Raw genomic sequence first — 22,855 nt, forward strand, 5'->3', positions numbered from 1 at the left:
GGTTAACTTCATCCTGCTTGGATGAAAAATCGCGATTCTCGCGAGACTCCTTGCCCGCGCCTCGCTCGAGGAGGCAATGTCCTCTTCCCCTTTTCTAACGCAGTTCGTTTGATGCGCAGGCACAAATCATGCCGGCACTGCCGCTTATTCTTTTCGGCTGTATGGGCCTGTCCGCGGGACTGCTGTCTCTGATATTCCCGGAAACTTTGGGAACGAAACTTCCGGACACAGTGTGGGAGGCGGAGAACATCGGGAAGCCGCAGCTGAAACAGGACGCGCTGGATTCGCCATCTTAGGACGGTACTGGATGCATCGGGACGCGTTCAATGCAGAAGGAACGACGGCGTGGGTGGTCGGGGAAGCTTTCAGGAGTTCCCGAAGCGACTATTCGTCGACCTCGAAAGCATTGAAACGCGTGAAAACTTCGTAAGCAAGAGAGAAAAAGAATGAGGAGGAGAAGAAAACGGAAAAAAGGCAATCGCTGTGTTTCTGCCGCACGGTTTAAAACGGGCGAGGCCGTAGATCAATTCCCCGTAAAATTGACTCGTCCGTCGGGTCGACGACTCATTGTTCAGCCACCCCCGTCGACTGCGCGCCGAAGAACCCGATAATTCCGTCGTATATCCTGTGTTCGACGCCCCGACGGAGATAAGGCACGGCCCGAACGCGTTTCGCCTCCCGCCGCGTGGGCGTAGTCGTTTAATGAATTTTTAACGCGTTTAATTATTCCTCATTGCTGCCTGTTACGGCTATCATTGGCGTGTTCGCCGCGTTATCTGTCGTCTACGATGAGTCAAGCAGTCCCCGGACTGCACGATGTCTCCCGGCACGGAGAAACCAGACGATTATATACTCAGGTATTTGCACAGTATTGCCGCGTCACGCTAGCGAACCTATTTAGTCCGTTAATTGTATCAGCCCCGTTTGTTTCCGGTAGCAGTTAATCGTCGACGGCGTTACATTATTCCGTAGCAACGTGCCATGATAGAGGATCGTTTAGAGACATACACACGTTATTGATATTGTTATCGAAGTCGTAGGAGTATTTATATTATCGGTTAATGAAAGTTAGATAGTACAATTGTCGCCGAAAGTGCAGCGCGTTGCACTCGTAGCTTTATTATTAAGAATTCAGGCACCGATTGGAAATATTTTCGAACGCGATTATGTTCATTTTCCGGCCAAGCATAAATGAGTTCGAATACACTACTATCACGTTACATGCAGAAGAAATAATAATATATATACAGGATGTGCCAAAAATGTACTTCCTTGAAGGGGATGAAATTACTTGATTTTTCACTTGTTTTTACGTGACGTGATAGTAGTGTGTTCCTACATTTATCCATTGCCACCAGAGAGTATTAATCAGACTAAATCAGACTGTTTCCACGCAGAGCATGGTTTTCCTACAGCAGTTCCTCAGCATCGTTCATCGGCGTAGAAAATGTTTCCGTCGTGACGCATGGCGTAAAGGCGTAAAGTCTACGAATAGTTTAAGCAAATATACCGTTTAAGGTCGATGTAAGAGCATATATTACACGTGAATGCGACATACATCATTCCGATATTACATATACCTCGCGATGTCCCGGTCTTTGTGTGAAATATTTATGATCCGTGCTTCTTTGATATGCTACTTCCACGAACTTCTCACGGAATTCTTCATTACGGTGTTTCATCATTCAGGCAGTGGTGCTGAGCTCGTTCTACACGGGATCTGTCCACTCTGGGACCAGACGGAATGGAATAATCTCATCGGTAATTCTCTTCTCAGAGACATAGTCTGCAACAAAAGAGAACACCATGGCCAGCTTCACAAAGCACAGTTACAGAACTTCTACAATACTTGTACTTTGAAGGCAGATGAGTGAGGTACATGTTTGTACAGGGCCCAAAAGATGCTATTATACGAACGGCCCTGTATACAATAATCTTCTTAAGGGTTGATTTTTCAACCGACGTGTCGTTTGTTTATTTCTTAGTTTCCAACTCAATCGCAGAACAGAACGAACACCTCATTTAACGCGATGCGACTCGACGGTTCGCAGAGCTCTCTAAAATTCGCCGACAAGACTCGTCTTTATACTAGTTGGCTAAACAGCGCAGATGCCCGAAACGACACAAAACATGGGAGGTAGCAATTAAATGGGGACAAGAATGCGTTGCTGCGCGAAAATATAACAGTTCGGGATAGTCCGCCGCTCATGAAACGGCTAGCTAAATGAAAGTGCGTCGCCATTATCCGTTCTCGTTCGTAGCGACATGCAGACGGGCCGCACGTCTGGTTTCGCGTAAAAGGGTTAGGCGTGCGAACGCGAGTCGCATTCGGCCGCGCGATATCAAAGCACTAATGCCGTGTAACGCGGCTACCATCTTCGTGGTTCCGGGGAATATTTTAATATACACGGGGATTTGGATATTTCATTTTGACAAATTCCCGGGACCGGCCCCGGCCACGCGGCTCAAAGGAAATTGAAGTTCGGCCAGACGCGACGCGCGCGCTGCAATAGGGACCGAGAACTGCACACGGTGCACACGATGCACCTGGTTATTTTATGTTTACAGATGACTCGGCTGCCCGTAATAAATATCGCCGCCCCGGCCACAAATCTTCCGCGCTCCGCATTCGTCCCCGTTCCTCTTTTCGACCGGGACGTTTCCGCCTATTGCTCTCGACAGCGCGGTCACCCGTGGAACTCGCCTAATCTGGAAAATTTTAATAATTCGCGGTGCACCGGCTTGTCCGGGACCGTCTGAATTATTTAGGGGCGCGTGCGGTATTCGTTAGAGCGGATGAAAAATTAAGCGGATAAGAGAAAATGAAACCGCCAGCACGATCTTACAAATGGGAAGCGTCTCTTTTGGGAATACGGGATCAGAAGTTGGAGATTGTCCGCGGTGCTTCCAACATTGTGAAGGCTTTTTCTCGTTGCAACAGTGTACAAGCTCTTTTCACATCTCGCGTCGTGTGATTTTTACAATTTCACGATTTATTGTAATAATATATTATATATTTATTGTGTAATAATGTAATAATATAAAGATAGTCAAGTTAATTTTATACACTTTGTCGGGAATTATACAGGGCGGTCCGTTTAAGCAAGGCCACCTAAATATCCCTTCAGGTTATTGTGATGCAAAGAATATTTGTTACGTAATATGCATGGTGTCAATGGACCAAATATCTGGCAAGAATATTTTTTTCCGAAGGTCATATTTTCGGAGTTATTAAGGTCATCGATGTTTCAAAGAACATCACATTATGTATCAAAACACATAACTACATTTATTTTTTATTACATCGTGTAACTGATCGAAAAATATATTCAGATATGTATGCATAATATGACATTGACCTTGATCTGAAGGTAAAAATTTTTTAAGATTAAGGTCATTTCAAGGTCATCTTATCATAAATATCTGAATGTATTTTTCGATCAGTTACACGATGGAATTAAAAAAAATGTAGTTACGTATTAAAAAACATCGATTACCTTGATAATTAGATATTTAGGTGGCCTTATTTAAACGGATCACCCTGTATACTAAATTTAATTATGTGCCATGTCGATCGATATTTTCGTTCAAGGCTAATGGATTGATCTCCTTCTGGCTGGTATTTGGATGAGCATGTTTACTATTATGTACATCATGCGTGAGTGATCCTATACTTGCTGTGTTGATTAGTAGACTGGCAAACTCAATACGAGAGCCTCTTATTCCCTGACTCAACTTATTGACAATCGAGTCACCCTCAGTAATGCTCAAAGTGTTGAGCATGTTTCCGGTAGGAAAAGTTGCCGCGTTTCTCTAATCGAGCAAACAGCATCAACCAATTCATATCTTTAAAAATGAACATCCACCAGTATTCACAGGCCTGAAGAATCATCCCGAACAATTTCCACCTCGCTACCAGCCACGCAAAACGCGATCCATCTCGGAAAACTCTTCGAATTCGACCTGGGGCCGTCACTTTTCCATCCCATCGGCGCCGCGCCGATCCTTGGTGGTTGAAAAGACGCGGAGAGGCTGCTTTCTGTCCGCTGAAAGCGTATCAATAACCCTCGGTAGCGAGTCTGCTTGGTAACTCGGCGTTTCATCGGGTAGGGAACCGTAACACACGCTCGAAAGGGAAACGCTGTGGACAAAGAGAGTGGCGCGGCGTGTACGCGTATCACCGTTGCATCGAGCATCAACAGGCGTATCGATGCGCCTTTTCCTTCTCCTCCGCACCATTCGCGTCTGAAGCTGGTCCTCTTTCTTTTCGCTGTTGGTTTTTTTTTCGCAAGGGAACACACGGGGCTGCAGACACACATAACACGCGGCGAGTTCCGCCGCTCCGGTCGGATCGACAGCAGAAGCAGCAAGCCCCGCAGCGTGTAGTTAATCTGGGATAAACGTGGTACATAGAAACGCCGCACCGGCACGATGCCCGTACGCTGAAGATGCGTGTGGTGCATAGTCGCATACCCCCAGATTTATAGACTTACACGAGCCCGAACCGGAGGATCCATCTCGTTCGTCCGATCGAAAACCCGGCCGCAGGCGTCGTATCCGCCGCCAACGGGATATCTTCGTCCTGATCCGGATGCATTATATTAATTAAATTCTCATTCGACCGGGTATTGTACGGCCATATGAATCTGCGAGCCGTCGTGTTGCACCGCGTTGTACTTTGTTGCGCTCGGCGACGCGGCTTTGAATTTTCATTGTGCCATTCGCGCGGACCCTGCGGTCGCTTCAGAACCAATTATGGATATTAATGAAGCGATACTCTTCTGCTCTGAACCCCTCTTCGTTTGTTACATCTCGTTCTTTGTGGACGCGGAATTAGGCATCTGTAACTAGGTACACCAGGAGTGGCCAACCTGTGGCGCATTGGATGATTACAAGTGGCGCATTGGATCTTTGCGCCTATACTTCTTCTTTTGAAGTAGGCGCCATAACTGAATCCATCTTCATATTTTCAACACCTGGGAGCTCTCAGTTGAATTTATACAGCCTTCTTACTCATCAATTCGTCGCAATTGTTTGACAGTTTACAATTATAAGGATGGGAATTGGGGTGTTCATGACAGCGATCGCCTTCTCGTCCAAAAGATCATTTCTCACTATTGTAGATTGGTGCTCCAATGGATGTGTGTCTTTTTAACTGGCTTAAGTTAATTAATTTAGTTGCGTGTTTGAATTATCTCTTTTCTTCCCCTAACCGAAGCAGATCCTACCCCTATTCCTATTTTCCAACCGCAACAATGAACGTAAGAAGGTAGAAAAAGTGCTTGAGTTGTATGGCGCATCTGATCTCGTTGTTAACATTTGGGCATGGTATGCCGAAGGTTGGCCACCCCCGATGTACACGGTCTTGCAAAGAACTCTGTGCTTCGCGTCGCCAGGTAAGGCGACAATATCTCGCTATGTTATTTCTGGATTGTGATTCGTATGCAAGTTTGGAGGTGATAGAACCATCAAATATCTCGTTGAATCGTGGCAAAATAAGAAGAAAGTGAGAAAATAAGGAGAAAGTGGTATAAAGTTGAACAATTCCGAGTATTGAATCTGTGTCATTAACATTACATGACTCTTAGTGTCTGGAACTTTTTCCCTGGCTAAGGAATTAAAAAACGCAGGAACATTATGTTCCGCCCGAATCATTAAATATAACGACTGAAAACTAGCCGGAACAGTGTCTGTTTGGATGGAATCCCTAACGAGGAAGCACTGGCTGGCATTCATTAAGATGTAGTTGAAAGGAATCCCGCATTTACAACCCATGGGGTAGCAACCCCCTTCGAAGTCTTCCCTCCCGAAGGATCAGGAGCATATTCTTCAAATTCAACCGCAAGATGCTGATACCGAAGGAAACTTGAATTAATAATATTGTAAGGTTTTCCTCCATACCCGCGATATTCAAGGATCCACCCTCCTTGTTTCCCCGGCGGATTTTCGAGTCTCGTACCGTTCCTTTCATCTGCGTTTTCATTGTGTTAGGTCGTAAAAAATGTAACAAGCGTTAAAGATTTTAGCGGGTCTCGGTCCCTCGACGGATCGGAGCGGAGCGCGAGCACACGTACACGCGTATCAGCCGGCTGCATCGGAAAAGTGTTTTTCCTCCGATATTTTCCTCGGTATCGATTGTAACCGTATCGACGGCAATTTCCCGCAGACGGCGTTCACCGATTCGTTAACACGAATATATGATACGAGTTTTATTAGCGCGTGAAATGAAAACGATTTTGTTTCTCGTGCGCCGCTGGCACACTTTTTCTCCCCTGTCCGACGGGGCCAGCACCGCTCACAATTAACGCGAGCCCGTGCTCGCGAGCGAACGGGTTGTTACAACACGAGGGCCGAACAGCTGGCCGAAGAGCTCAATTTTTGTCGAGCGGAACGGCAACGATTTAATGAAAACACCGGCGAATGTTTTTGTCCCTCCACGCCGCGCCGCGCCGACGGAAAAAACGCCTTCGACGCCGGAACAATTCGCACCGTCACCTGCCAGACACACGCCGCGCGGAATAATCGAGCGAAATTGCCGGAAGCTTAGCGACGCCGCGCCGCCGCCGCACCGCGCCGGCCCGAAAGATCGTTGAAATCGAGAACCCGAGCTGCCTCGAGTAGGATCCGGCGTAATCGCGGACACCGGCTTCCAAACTCGCATTTAATATTCATACTCCCGGTTAAAGATCGGTAAAACTGCATCGGATTCACATTTTCCGAACAATTTTAACCCTCGCCCCGCTCTCGCGTCAATCCGACACAGTTTTCGCAAGTACCGAACAAATAGAATGCTCTGCACATAGACCGAAAATTCAAACTCTATAAAATATTAACCCTGGTACGAGGCTGGCATTTCGCAATCTTCATAACAGCGAGAGCTTAACTGTCCGTGGAGATCGTTCTAATCACAGTACAAGCTTATTGTCGACAATTGTAAACAAGGTGGAAAAAGCGAAAGCTTTCGATGCTTATCGTTCGAGGGTGCATCTCGCCGTGCATCTTCCATTTCTCACAGCAATTACGTCGAAGAGCGGTGCGCCGCCGTGCCGGCGAATCGGCGCCCAATAAAACCGTGGAGAAACAGGAAACACGCGAAAACACCGATATCCGCGTCGTTCCCGCAGCTCTTCTCTCGCTTTCTCTCTCTTCTCCGCCTCTCGAAAACATTTCTGATTTATCGCCGGCGCTGGCGCACGCTTAACGCTCGTGTTTATCAAACCTCGCCGCGCTTTATCAATCACGCAGCCCGTGAATGATCCCGCGGCATCATCGTCTGACCGATGCCGTCGGAGAACACTCAACCCCCACGATCCTGACCGCGTTAAGGGAATCGGGGCTATCTGCCCGAGTGTATCAGCCACTGTCAGGATCAAAGGGGGTGGCAGAGGGATGACGCTGCCGGATGAAATGATTGGCGTACACCGGCCCACCAGGGAACCATTCTGACACAGACCTAATGGATCCACGATTCTTCCATGGTCAACTCGATTTTCGTCCATTTTTTTCAAGATTGTTGACTAGCAACCCCTATTTTGTGGTCGCGACGTCCACAATATCGCAGTTTACTTGGAAATAGTCAAATTACTTTTATAATAAAAGCCATGTTTAAAATGATGTAAGGTGGAGTGGGTAAGTCCGTCTACAGAACAAGTCCGTTAATTGGTTATTTTTATTCTAATATGATCGAAATTTCTCTAGCTTGTATTTATTAATGTAGTATAAGTTAGCATGAACTATTCGACACAGATGTCGCCTAAGAATAAAATTCTGTTGATTTAAGTTGCCAAACAGTCACGTGCGAGGTACACGTACAACTTTGAGGATATCCTGAACGTGCAATAGTTTACAAGTTATTAACATATTCTGTATTGTTATTTTAGGTAAGTACAACGAATACTGATGTAGGTTTACATTAAATAAATCGTTTTTATTGTATTTTTTAAAATGTATTGAGAAAAACACTAAGATGCACTTGCCCCGTAAATATTACTACACGGGGCACGTCCGTACTATCACGGTGGGGTAAGTCCGTACTGTATTGGTAACTATAAAACTGAACAATGTATTTAATGCAATAAAAAACATTTTGTAGCAGTCTTTATAATAATTCTTGTCTTGTCCCGTAGCACTTGAAACAAGGTTCGAAAGCATTTTTAACTCTCAGAGACGGACTTGCCTCATTTTCGGGGCCAATGCGTCCTGGTTGACACTTTGTACAATATCCTATCAAAATGATAATTTTCAAGCAAAATTAGAATCCTACGTAATACTAATTCATCAGTAATAACTGTGGCAAGAGTTTGATACCAAGAACGTTAAGTTTTTACATACCAAACTGAAAATACATCAGTTTAAAGTCCAACTTTGCAAAACTTACCCCACTCCACCTTACAGAAGTGATATCTTTAGAGAGGCTGTTTCATAATTATAATTTGTAATCACAGTCCACCTGATGTTGTGCTGTGTGCAGAAGTATTGTATATCGTTGTCGGAGCTCTTGATTAAAATAAATACTTTAGTGTTACCCATAATTTTCCACCATTGGAGATTGCAAATAACTCTGCAAACACAATTACAAAGTTATCATATATCACTTTATCGATTACCGTGCCTCCACTAGTTCATTTTACAAAACGTTATGCTGAAATGTTTGCCGTGTTGTTTGCGGTACTAATGAACTACAAATTATGAACCAGGTCTGACATGTTAGCCAATCCAAATTCAACTACTTCCTACCATAACTTTTTTCTTAAATTAAGCAGTACACTCAAACAGCATTAAAAATAACTTTGATTCGATGCACGAAATTAAGTATCTTGCAAATTTCTCTGGAGTCAAATGTAAAATCTACAGAATGGGGTACTTTGCAGATTTGTCTGAAATCAAGTGTAAGCAAAAGGTCTCAAATTTGATGCAACATCCTCGTCGCGGGGATGAGACACCGCCTCTGAAATTAGTCGGAATCAACCGAGCATCTGATCGTTAAGACAAAGACTCGGCCAACCGTCGTGTCCGCGTGCACGAGTCGCCGGACCATCGACAAATAAATTAGTCAAAGCTGGGATTCCGTGTGTCCCGGGTTTCCATTAGGACGAGTTCCACCGAGACGGTAAAGCGGGCGGTATTAGTCCGGCTGTCTGCTCCGTTACGGTCCTCCATTCGTCTCCTCCAGGGGGAAGATGGTTGAAAGTAGGCAATTTCGAGGTTTGCAGGATCTGCCGGAAGCTCGAGCCACCCAGGTATTCGTCGGGCGTCGTCGGGTTACCTCGTTGTCAACCTGGTTCCAGTTGCTTCTCGAAAGAAGAGGATTTGTAGTCCCTGCCACGAAATTTCGTTGCGTTTCCGAGTACACGCTCGATAACCAGTAATATCGCGAGCTGTATCGCTGTCGTTGATCCTACGAAAGTTATCGGTCGCTCTCCTGGACTTCTGGAGCATTTTTCGTGTTCCAAAAGGAATTATTTAATGATGCTAATATTTCATAAAAATCGCGACTACGATTCTAGATATTTTAATCACGAATGGTTAAATTCGGTTGAAAATGTTTTACTAGGCGTTACATGGCGGATTTTAAATGTTTAATGAATAAAAAATATTTTTACTCGCAATTCTTGCTTGGCAAAAATTTTGAAAGTATACCTATTTTTATTGATACAGTATTTTTCCCCTTTAATTAACGAGCAACGATTTCATCGGAGAAATCGTTCGTGCAGTTTCGATGATTATTTAGGAAGCGGATAAACTTGCTTTTCAGCGTTCCTCGGAATGCATCAGGGTGCAGTTACTCACAATCAGAGTCCATCTTTATTCGAGTCCATCCCAGCGGACAGGAGCAGATACGGGCTCCCCACGGCGGCACGTGTAAGCTAAATAACTTAGTAGCCAGTTCCGCAGTAATTAGCGCCGACATTGGCACGATCTTCTTCCCATCAGCGGATCGATAGACACCAAACTGGACGAATAGGTGAGCAAACCGACGCGACGGTATGGTCAGTCACGTAATTCCGCTGGCATCGATAAAAATAACGGCCGTAACTTCCGCGTCGCGGCCGCCTGGCACGGAAATCGATAGGAACCACATTAACGCTAAAATAAGCCGCCTGCTTTCCAGACTAAAGCCCTTTTATCGCTGGAAATAGCCGCGCCTCTGATAAAAGTAATCTTTCACCCTAGAATAGACAGAATGAAAATCATCGTCCCGCGGACAAACAAGTCTCGCGTTTAACGTGCCCGCGCTCGCGCGCTCGCACGATACTTTAATTAACAAACGCGCCGGTTCATTAGGGGGTTGCATTATACATCGTTATATCTTATTACCAGCCGCGGCTGCGGTGAAAATTTCAACGACATCCGTTACCACTGCCGCCGCCGAGTGTCTATAATTTACCAAACGAACCGTCACGTTTTATTGATATCACATCAGCCGCGAAACACGATCAGCGACCAGCAGGTGACATCGACAGTTCCGCTATTTCGGTGGCTCATAGCTTTCCAGCGAGATATCCGTCTATTATACGCAAGTGAAGCTGCTTTGATACAATGCGCTGTCCGCAGGTGTATCATCGCGTGTGTTACGTCCTGAGGTGGACGTGTTAAAGATTTGAAGTTTAATTTGAAAGATTTTAATTGAAGATAAACATTATCGACATTAATTATCAATTATAATATTTGATATTTTGTTTCTCGTACATAATTATTAGAGCAAGCATGAAAAGAAATTCAGAAAATATGTGTCATGAATTATACATGATTGATTTTATCAATTATATTATTATTAACGGCTGAATCACTGGACGTGACACGTGTCACAGACTTGTTGTCATTATTTGGTCAGATTAAACTTCGCTTTGGGGGGACCAAAAATTTTCAACTTTTTTTATATGTCCAATCGTATAGTTTTGATCTTGTCGAAATGATCAAAGAAAGAATGACACTTTTATTTGGGTCGCAGACAATTTTTATGTTCATGCAACTCCGCAGACTGCTCCTCATCATCCCCTTTCCTCAAATGTCGACCCAGCGGCTCCAACCTCGTTAAACCTCCCATTCCCCAAGGCCACTAAAAACTACCCCTATCTCTCATCTTCCAGATGTCCCGGAACCATGGGAAAACCGACCTTGAACAGTTAATCCCGCCCGCTCTCGTACAACGTTCTCACCCCGAATCTTGCAGTCCTATCAAGCCCGCCATCTTTAAAACGCGCTTCGGTCCGATAAAGACGGACTCGGCAATAACGAGTAGCCTGTTGGCCCATTTGTCAGGCTTAGCAGAGGGATGTGTACAAATATGATAAGCCAGGGCCACAAAGCCAGCACATGGCTCACGCGTTCAAGAAAGTTATCGTTCAGGGCACGCGGGGCACGCGAGGCTTCGCGAAAAACATAAATTTCGTCGCGTAATCCGCAGTGCACGCCTCCTCTTCAGGGGTGTCTGCGATCTGTCGATTTCAATTCGATTGTACCAAGGGGGTGGGCTATGGGGCCCCGTGTCTCTCCCACGGCACACTAGGGTGGAGACTTGAAAAGCCACGGGCCCCGGTCCCCGGTGAAACAGCCAGCCAGACGGCAAGAATAACGACGGAATAACGGCGTTTGTTGTTGGATGAAATATCAGCTCGTGCATTATTCATCGGACCAGCCCGGGTATCGGCGTTTGGTAATTCAATCGAGATTCTATGTACCTTCGCAGACCGAGTCACGGTTCCCAGGCGTTGTTGCCCCGGTTAATTAATACGACGAAGTTGGACATTATATCGGACAGGTTATTGGCGTAATTTCGGAAAACGCCGATGGGTCCCGGCCGATGGAGGTGGCCACACGTGGAATGGACCGGACCGCGTCCACGTGCGTCACTCAGAGACGCTCCCAACCGGAGATCTGCGTCACAAGCTAATTGCAGGGAACCTGCGGGGGTGGCTCCGGAAATAGCGCAACGCTTCTGCGAAAGCAGTCTTCCGATTCCTTGAAAGTTTCCCATCCTCTGTTCTGTAATCGATTTTAGTTCGGATCGTCGGGAAGTCGGTCCAACTTACTCATTTCTGTCAACTTGTCACAATACATACTTTATGCATTTACGTTGTGCACAAATGAAAGTTCTTCCTTTCAATTTGGACCTTAAAACATTGCATAAAGCTGTACAGTCTGAATATCGCCTACCAAGGTGATTCAAATACTATCAATGAAAATGTGGAAATAGTATTAAAGCCAAGCCAAGCTCGAACGAAAAAGCATTGTAGCGATAAAGAAGAAGACCGAAATTGTTCACGGCTATACAAATGCGGGCAGTCTGGCGGTATTGATTAAATTACTTAGAGAGTCCGGTTGCTCGATCGAATTAATGCGATCGGATTCAAATGCCGAAACGCTGCAGCCTTACGGTGGATTTAATTAAATTTTCGTTCGGCGTACGCGTCCGGCATTTTCGTTTCGGCCAGTCTAGTCGGCTGGTCGCCATTAGCGAGTTTCTGAAGCCGAGACTAATTCAACAATCTGACAAATAATTATTTCCCGGTCGGAATATTTCAAGTATCCCCGTGCATTATGGGGGCTCAACTAATTACGAACGAGACAACGGAAGAACGGCCGAATTCGTAGCCCCTTAACGTGTCGAAAGACTGGGACTAACGAAGTTTCCAGGTGTTCACGGCTTTCATGTGGCTCACGTTTCGCGCCGTTGCACTTTACGAGTGCAGTAATTGGGTCATTGCAACGGCATCCCTCCCTCTCCCTCGGATTACCCATCCAGTACGTTAAATACCAGAGTTTCGTTAAGTAGACATCATGCTAATGAGCAGTCCCGATATTGTTTATACGGAATCGCGCGCAGAATTACTCTCCGCCTGACCTTTACGGGCCGTTTTGAAGCGAATTAGGTTCGTATTATTCACTGTACTACGCCGGGAATCAGTCGGCCCCTCTCCCGGGCACTCGGCCGACGCAAGATATATAATAGGATTTCTGTTCTCTAATTGCTTTCTCTTACTTGACAGGTTGAGGTACTTATTCCGACCCTTTCAAGACCGACGGAATAATACGTCTCAAGAAAGCTCCGGAAGAATTTGCTGTGACATTTGCTTTCAAATGTTTACAGCCTCTGCAATCTCTTTCATCAACGTAAAGAAGAAAATACCACTGAGGTTTTATACGCCATTTTGGATATTATTAGAAACATCCGACCCTTCAAAAACCTGTGAAAGTGGAAGCTGTTTACAGCGTTCCCGCGATTGATGTGACTCTCGGGTATGCGGATGATGTGACTCTTTTATCCTCACTACTAGGGGAATCCCCCTTGGGCGGTCGATCGCGCTACAAAGAAATTAAGGTAGGGTAAGGTTGCTCAAGTCGTACCCCTTAAGAAAAAAACCGTATAAAACTTAGGATTTATCAAATAAATAGAAATTAAATGTGTTGTTCAAAACACTTGTGTTAATATTGTTGTTATTTATTATAACGAAACTAGAACATCTATATGCTTTCACGTAAAATAAACTAAATCTTTAAAAACTTACCACGTTCCTGTTTATTAATTACTGCGTTCCTTTTATTTGCCGCATTTTTTGTTTTCTTTATTCTGCGTTGACGTTATTTCGACTGACCAGGTAGTACGACTTAGGAATCTCATATGGGTACGACTTAAGACACGGCGCAAGTTAAAAAGAAGTAAACATAACGAAGCATTGAATAAAATTAATACGATTTCGTTTCGAACCAACCGATTATGTAAATTCTACTGAATTTAAATTTAATAAGGAACATAATTTTATCAATAATTTACTTGCAAGATTAACTACCAAACATATGCAGAAAATTATAAGAAAATTGAAATAAACTTACTTGATGACAGGATTTATAATGAGGCTGGTTTATGGCAGACAATAATACGTAAAGCAACTTGGTTGACTCGGATGCATATTTGGTTGCCGTTGTATGTGCTGTTGTCGCCGTAGTTCGTTCAAAATTCAAGTGGTACGACTTGAGCAACCTTACCCTATTAGGGTGTTTAAATTGGGGTTTGATACTCGATGTATCATCCTTAGGTATGGAATAGCATTAGTACAATACAACAATTTCCCGCTTAGCACCGTTGTTTACTTAGGATCGTCGTTTACACTTGGAAAAGTTATCCAAGAAATCTATGTCGGTACACACACACACACGTAAAAAAACGTAGTACCATTTCGTTTCCTGAGACACGACCAGGCTTGCCATATTCCGCGCGGTACCAGGCCCCACCTCGCCACGCTACTACGCTGAGCCCGCCCCACTCTTCCCACTAACACTGACGCGTACCGTTAACTTAGCTTGCTCCACGCGGTACGCGTCAGTGTAGTGGGAAGAGTGGGGCGAGCTCAGCGTAGTAGCGTGGCGAGGGGCGCAGCGGTAAGGGGCCTGGCACGCGCGGTATATGGCAAGCCTGGACACGACACCCCCGAGGATCTCACAACAATCGCGGGAACACTTTTAAGACCGACAAGCATGTCCTAAAATAACGTCGAAAAATTATCTGTGACATTTGAAGAAGAAAGAAATTGTAGAAGTACAAATAAAATATTTATTGATACTGTATGTCCATTTCTCCACAGGTTTTGCAGCTTCACCTTGTTCCCTGTCAACGCTCAGACCCGTTTTAATATTTTACACTTGAACCGCGATGCCCGGGTTTATTTTGACCGAGTGTCAGAATCGTCATTTCATCATCCTGTTTCTGGCGATTCGAATTTGTGACGGTTCCATTAAGAATGACGGGGAGATTGACGTGTCTAGAAGAAGTGACATCGACACCACGTTTGGAAAAATTTATAAACGAAGCTGCAAATGGGCCAAAGCATCGTCAACTATAATTAACGGAAAGGTCATCTATCCGACAACGAATACCTTCGTAAAGAATCAATAATAAATTACATTTCACTTTAAACATGTCTATTAATTGTTCTAACGAAGAACTCCAATATCTAGTTAAAAATTGAACAAGGAACATCTTCACCATGAGCTTCTTACTCCACTCACCGAGTCACCAAGTAAGGAACACGATCTCTCTCTATATCAATTCTTCGCAGAGTCAAGCCCACCAGGACAGACGGTGACGAAATAAAATTACGCAGACTTCTGGGAGGCGACGTGACCTAAAATTCGCGTGTACATGGGGGTGGTAATGATTGTCAAGCTGCAAGCATAATATTAATCGTTCGCTACAGCACCGTTGAATATTCCGATATTAAAACGGTCCGAGCTGCGTCGTCCTTTCTGCATCGATTTTAATATTCAAGACCTGTATATGCCGGAAAGGTTAGAAATTGCTGCATATTTCTGTACTGCAAAATAATTGGTTGTCCTAACGAGTTTCACCTAATCCCAGGGAAAGAGGTTTGGTCACCGTTGACCCGTTACCGTGAAATCGTCGTTTACGAGCTTCCCGCGGGTGTCCATCACAGAGGGTGGAATAAGGGTGGGAAAGTTTTCCTTGCTGCGAGAAGAGATTTTTCGTTGGGACGAAGGGGTGGAAAAATCTGGGCGAGGCAACGACTCGGCGATTTCCCGAAGGCTGGAGCGTATCAAATCGGGGGTGGATACGGGCACACGGGTACACGGGGGTCGCAGCCCCTCTTGCACGCGACATAAAAGTGTATTACACGTCACAGGGAAGGAAGAAGCATCGCGAGGGGTGGCCCGGTAAACTCTCGTGGTGCGTTCACGTGTGTGCACACGTACAAACCGGGCCCCATAATTGGTGGGTCGCCCGGTCGAAAGGGAGGTGATCCCTGACGGGGAAATAAACTTGGACGTGGCTCGGTGTGGTTCTATTATTTATACTTCCGTCCGGCGGGTTCTGCACGGTCGTTTCGGTGTTGCGGAATGCGCGCCGGGGGTGGTTTAAGATGCAGCCAGAAATTTAGAATGGCTGCTAGAGAACGCGCCGCTGTAATATCTTCTATGGAGTAATGCGCGCTCTGCTGAACTTCCCGTCGTACCTGTAATTAAGCTGCTGCGCCGGTGGTTAATATTTTACAAAAATATACTCCCCATGCGCAGTAAGAGTGATATATGTATATGCATTTCTAAAATCATGATTTTAGGGAAGAGTTTGAACGTTTAGAATTGCAGCATGGTGACACGACTTTGTATGGATGTATAATTATATCCTTATTCGATGTTAGAAATGCTCGTTTACACTTGAAACAACCTGTATCTGAAAGAAAATATTGAAAAAGCTTGAATGGAGGTAAAGGCCTGAAATATTCAAAGTTAAAAATGTCCCCGACCGCACGATTACTCGTAAACAAACAGGCTGCCATTAAACGTAGTCGATTCGGCCCCTTCGGCCAGCACGTGTTGGAAATCATAGACCGCAAGTTTAAGCGAGCAATCCCAAAAATGGCGTCATAAATAAGCTAAAAGCTATTCGTTTTATTTTGCCGGTGGGGGTGATCACCCTATCGCGGCACACGTATGCACACAGAACGGCAATTATGGAGCGGTCCGGTGCACGTGCAGACGTGCCACGGGGGTGTTACGGGGGTGTTACGGGGATGGTCGTAGCCCGTAATTTGTCTGCGTTACGTTACGCGTAAGGTCGGGATTCCAGCGGGTGCCTGGATCCCCCTCTAATATAAAAAAAGCGCAATCTTTCTCGCGGAGCGGCTCGCAGGACGACGAGGCGTCGCGGCGCTGCGCGTCGCTCGAGAGGATTCGTATTCGTAACGTGACACGCTGGATTACGGGATTTATAGGGGGTTCTAGGTGTTCGCGCGCGGTAACGGACCCTCAAATGGAACGAACGCCACCCCACAGTACCGCCCTTAGTGCTGAACAAACGGGGCACTTGTCCCGGGCCCTGAACATATCGTTGCTTACTTTCGAGAAAAAATCACTCCACAGAGATTAAACAATTTTTTTCCACATCCATTTCAATGTCATCTTTTGAATGAAACTCTTCCCTTAACATTGACCTCCTGAAAATTGCATACTACCTTTATCAGATCCCATTAAAATGGAGGTGCAAAGAAATGTTTTTAACTCCGCCGAATCAGAAACTTGTAACAGAAGAGTGACTTCGAGAAGACAGAACTCGGGAATGTGAAAATAATTGATTCACCCTTCAAAATGAGCAATTTTACACGAAGTTGCAGGAGTTCAGAAATTTTCTGTTATAGTTCAGTGTTTCTTTAATTTCATGAAGTGAACGTCGATTTTCAGTGAAGTTTGGTTTGTCCCGGGTCCCGCGACTTCTAGGGACGGTTCTGCCACCCCCGGATGATAGCCAACCGAAAGAGGCAGTGCATATTTCTTCGCGGGGAATAGACCGCCGGTGTGGCGGGCTTCATTTGTATTTTTTATAGGCCTGCCTGGCCAGAGAAATGCCTTCCACGAAACAGCTCGCGGCCTCGTTAAATGGAACTCTCCGTTGCGCGAGATGGAAACTGCGCGCGTCCCGGCCTGTAATTCGCGTGTGTTTCCATTGCGGTGTTCTTCTTTTTAATTAATCAAAGCGCGACCACCGCGGCGACGATGTGTATCGACGATTCACCTTTGATAGGCTGGACCCGCTGATCGGAATTTCGATGGAGATACGAACTCGATTGGTCCAATTACTTTGATTCGTTCTCGATACCGGTGACGTCAATGTTCCGAGGCTGTGTGTCGCTATGTCCGTGGCTGCGGAAGCATCGAACAGGGTATTACGATCATACATACGGACGGAAAATTATTCCATCTATTTTCAGTCATCGTATAAGATGATTGAAGGACTCCCATCGCATTTTGCTTTTGGCTTGATTCGCTCCTCGTGTCTTGAAAGGCGCGTATTAATTACGGAATCGTTTCGATCCCGAATTTGGAACGCTGCTTTCAGTGAACATATTATTAGCGACTTGATTGATTAAAATCAATGTGCTTCCTCTTCCACTTTTGTCCCTTTTGTGACACCGTTTTCATTATCCTAGTTACGACCTAGTGAACTGAAATGCTACTGGACCGATGTAAACCCAGCTTTCAGTCATCTGACAGCGTCAGAATTGTACAAAAATACCATCTCCATTTGGCTTGTTTTGCTCCAGTTTTCAACATATCATATTAACCTTATCGACGATGTCAATCAACTCTAATGCTATCTTCTATATATTCGATGCTATTTCCTCCCGGTGAAATAGCAAGAATATTTTAAACTTTATGGAGACACACACAGATCAGATATTTCTGTGGGAACAAGGTTTCCCCGCTCTGTACCGTAACAAGGGATGCCTTACTGGTCAGAACGTTCTGGCTCGGAGAACCTTTAGAAGTCTGAGCCCCAAAGGCTCGATTCCAAAGGGTTGAAGCTCACAAGGGGCACGCTCGTCCAGGAGAAAATCCTCTAAACGAGACCGGGCCACGCGAGCTTCTTGGTAATTTCACGTGGTAGGCCACGCAGCGCAGGCAGGGCTGTTTTTCAATTGCAAACTACGGAAGGTCGGTTGACGACTAGAAAGCCTCGGTCGGATTAAGCGGTGAAAGCAGTATTTTGCGGCTGTTCCTCGCAGCCCACATTTATTCCCGTTCTTCTTTTCTATACGCCTCCACGTCGCGCGACGCCCCGGGAAAACGGAAGGGGGCCATTTCTCCGCGGGCCATATTATTGCGAGCCCCAGTTTCGAATGAAATAAACATAGGGTCGTAAGGTAGCGTTCGTTCCCTCGAACAATTCAACGACTGCTCCGGTAAATGGGTCGGTGTGTCGCGTACAAACGAGCCATCGCCGAATAGTCCGGCGAAGACGGCGAGTACCTTTTTCGCGTTCGCTTAATTGCGAAAGAACTCTGCAATTGTAAATACCGTTTGCATGGAACGCGGTCCGGCAACCGTACCGTAGAAACTTTTGTTATCTGCCAACGTAATTAATTGCGGAACATCTGTCGCAGTATTACTGAGAAATTAATTGTTAATGCGCCGTTTTATCCCACGTACATTGCTAGACATTCGTGAATCGAATGTTGAGACTAGGTACTTCTTATTTACATTTGTATATCGATGAACTTTACATGAATCGTTTAATGATTGTGATTGAATGTTCAAAAATGTGTGTTGTAACAAAAGAAATTGTCTCTAAATTTTCCATACTACAAAATACCGATTTCACAATTCCCATTCCAAGATCCACAGCTTATGTGTCGAATAAAAATGGATTTGCCCCAAATGCCGAAGGGAGACTTTTGCAGAGCCAATTCACCCCAGCGTCCATCATTATCAGGCAACCTCAGCCGATTTCTTCGGTCCCTGAAAATCTGGACCAGCGGACATCCCGGCGATCATGAGATGCATCGAACACAGAATTTCATCTCCGCGTGTAGATGCTGATCCGCTTAGGCCAGGACGTTTCGGAGCCGCTCGTACATCGCTGGTAATCACCTTGATGCGGCCGCACTCCCTGGGAACAGTGTACTAATTAGTCAGGGTTTCGTAGGGCGGGCAGCTCTGAGCGGGTGCTGGAGGAGGGGGTATGGGGTGTGTCTTGATGATATGTGCCCAATTATTTATGCAAATCGATCCCCGTTCGGCCGAATCCGTTTTATAACGTGTCGCGGCGGGTTGCCGGCACACACGGTCGCATTAGCTAGGATGAAATAGAGGGACATTTCGAGGATCGATCGGATCGCGCGCGCGAGGGGCCGATGGTTGCTGGCATCCCTCGAGCTCTTGTGGGGTGTAGGGGTGGTCGGGTTCGGTGGATGGTAGTGGAAAGTAGGGTCGGATCAAAGCGCTGCAAATGAGGAGGTTAACGGCCTTCGGCTAGTTACGACGTTTCTCTGTATTCCGCGTGTGTGTATACCAGAGAGCGGGTCCGGTCGGTCGGCCGCGTCGCCTCGTTAATATTAAGCATAAGGTCAATAAGGCGAGCGTTAAATGGAGCGGACAACGTCGACGTCACTCTACCCAAACACCTCGAGACGGTATTCGTGGATGGTTTTCCAAGCTCGTGCATACCACGGACACATCTATCACGATCGTGTCGCGAATCTGTCCGCGAACGATCGTATTAAATGCCGGGCATTCATCGATTCGACTACTCGCTAAAAACCGGAGGCCGCGTTGTTCCTCGGTTTCGAGTATCAAAAGGCGACGTTCGCGTCGCTGCGCTGAATCGAATTACACCGCTGGCCAAGGACGTTTACCGGAGGTTTCCCGGGATCGCCGGGTTCTGGTGGAAACAAATCCGACACTCCGGGAAATTAATTACTGCTTAGGCGGATGCCGAAATAAAAGGATCGGCTCGAATGTGACCGCGGCTGTCGGTCGGCGGGCCTTCGGGGGACGGTTATCACAGGAACGGAATTACCCTTCTTCCGGCGGTGAATAGCATTTGCCCCCGATCGGATGAAATTTTAGTTGCAGCGGCGAGCGACCGCAGGCGTCCGCGTTTCCATTTCGAACTTTCAAGTCGTCTAAATCGTTGAAATTCGCCCCGTCAGCGGCCGGCTCTCACGGAATAATCCAATGGAGGAGGGCAGAACCCTCTCCTCTCCTCTCTTCTCGCTCACCATCCGAAACCGGAAGTGGAAAATGATCGCGAGGCGTTCGCTCTCGGAACGAGGCCAAACGGCACAAAGGCGCTTCGCGATTCGCGCCCCGTTCACGGACAAAAAGCGAATACAGTTTTCATTAGGGGCCGCGGATATCCCCGCGAACGACCCGGCCTCTCTTTCTCTCTGTCAGCGAGCGACTGACAATGCCGGCGGCGAACGGATGGCGCAAATCACCTGGCCGGTTATTGCGAGCCGGCCGATTCATCTTAACGATCGTTAACGGAGGAATGGAGAACGCGATGTTACACTTGGCGATCGTTAAAACTTAACGAAATCCCCGCGCGCAGCGGCTGCGGAACGGACCTGCCGTGTTACCCGCTGGAAAAACGCACCTGGAATCGAGGTCACGCTTAGAGACGGTATAATTGCACGGCCGAGTCATTGGAGCCGCGCCACCGCTCCCTTTTCCGTCATTTCCACCGAGTCGATGTAACTATTGCTCGAGAGTTCTCCTATGTGCTCGATGAAATGGCAATTTAAATTGAATAGGACCGCTGCCTTTGTTTGGCTTGCCTTTATTCCTGATCTCGCATTAATTCGAACTATTGTGGAGCCCCGGTTATACAAACTAATCGGACGTAGGCGTTAAATCCTCGTGCATGTGTACAATAAATTCGAAGCGTCGCTTTACGTTAAACTGTTTGCCTGAGAAACGTAATCGGATAATAGAGACACTCAATTTCACTGGTAGTCGTGTGTTCAATTCGGTGGAAAAGGAGAGAGTTATTTAATGTTCTACAGATGAAACTGGGAAGCTAAAAGAAATATATAAAAAAACTTTTTATAAAAACTACGCTTATATTAAAATCCACTAAAAAGGAGAACTATAAATAAAAGCGTGGAGCGCTAAACTATATTGACGTAATATCCGTGGACGCTCCACGCTTTTATTTATAGTCACCAATGTCTCAAAAAATTATTTTCTCCTTTTTAGTGCATTTTAACGTAGTGGAGTAGGGAGCGCTGGCGCGCGGAGTGGGGATCGCTGAACGTGATGACCTACTAGCGAAAGTCGCGGGGCGAGGTGTGACGGTTAATATTCAAATTTTTTTTCTCCTAGACGCACAGTTTTTCTTAAAATTTGTTTTTTAATATTGCATTTTGATGCAGTTTTGAGGTATGTTTAAAGTTTCAAGTCTCTAGCTCATCGGGAAGTGGTTTAAAATTCGATTTCAAGATTTGACGCATACAACAACGACAACGACAACATCGACAACAACAACGACAACTCGGCAATCTACTATAAGCGTGGTAAAAATGAGAAACTACGGTTTATGAGAAAACATCTCACAGCAGTCTGTCTCGTTCGCTTCATGCAAAACAGTTGTCTTTAAAATGAAGAGATACGTCTGACCCATTTTTTGGTTCACCGGTGTACTTAAGCTGATCTTTGAGATATGGCAGATCGTCCTTGAGCCAGTTTAAGGTGGCCACAGCCATTCGAAAGTCCCGCTGCGATTCGCGAAAAATCCCTCGGCAATTGCGATCGATTTCCCGGAGATCCAGAGCCCCATAAAAGATGGATCTCGGCGAGAATTTATTCGAACGATATCGTAAGTTTTCTGGGTATCTTCCGTCGACTTTCAGCGCATGGTAGTAGCAGGCGGGGATCGTTTCCAGCTCGTATAAAATTACTCGAAGGAGGTTCTCGCGGTCGACAGCCCTGGAAAAATTGTATAAAGGATTCGATACTGTTAAAACCTTTCTAGAATAGTCTCGTAGGGTGGAGGAGGTGGAAGTTTCAACCCGCGTCGCGGAGAGAAATCAAATGGCCCCTGAATGCTTGCCACGTAATGAATCCGGTGAATGCCGGGCCAGCGATTCCGGCCGGAAGACTGATGCACGGCCCCAGTATTAAGAAAATAAACTTCCTTAAGCCAAGTCCTGGAATGCCCCCTCGTTAGTTTTCCCGATGCCAAAGAGCTGCGGGGATATATATATTCCACGGTTTGAATGCGGCTTCCTGGACTCCTCCGGCCGGCTGAACTCCAGCTTCTTCTTTCTTTCACCGGGGCAAAAAGAGTCGAAAGTAGTTTACCGTCTACGGATATAGAGGATTCTATGGAATATTCGGATCGATCTTTCCCGGAGGAAAAGCTCCGGTGATGCTTGTACCAGGAACCGAGAGGGGAGAGAATGCAGAGAGAGACGAGAAAGAAGCAGCAGAAGAACGAACATGAAGAAGAAGGAGAAGAAGTGATCGCGGAAAGTCGAAAATGATCTGAAAAATATTGTTCGACCGTGCGCCGCGACCGAGTTTCCTTACCCGCCCCTATCCTCCTTCTTCCTCTCTGGTTTCC

General features: G+C 46.0%; 1 protein-coding gene across 6 annotated transcripts in view; it reads left to right on the forward strand.

The window, feature by feature from the left end:
• The window catches only part of LOC143209238 (organic cation transporter protein), a 24,685-nt gene extending 23,791 nt beyond the window's left edge, over window positions 1-894 (forward strand). For all 6 annotated transcript variants that reach the window (XM_076424607.1, XM_076424609.1, XM_076424608.1 and 3 more), the window contains one exon: window positions 120-894. In XM_076424607.1, the coding sequence (XP_076280722.1) occupies window positions 120-296 (177 nt within the window). In that variant the 3' untranslated portion in view covers window positions 297-894. The remainder of the gene's footprint in view (window positions 1-119) is intronic.
• The last annotated feature ends 21,961 nt before the right edge of the window (window positions 895-22,855 follow it).

This window comes from Lasioglossum baleicum, chromosome 6, assembly GCF_051020765.1.
Source record: "Lasioglossum baleicum chromosome 6, iyLasBale1, whole genome shotgun sequence".
NCBI lineage: Eukaryota > Metazoa > Arthropoda > Insecta > Hymenoptera > Halictidae > Lasioglossum > Lasioglossum baleicum.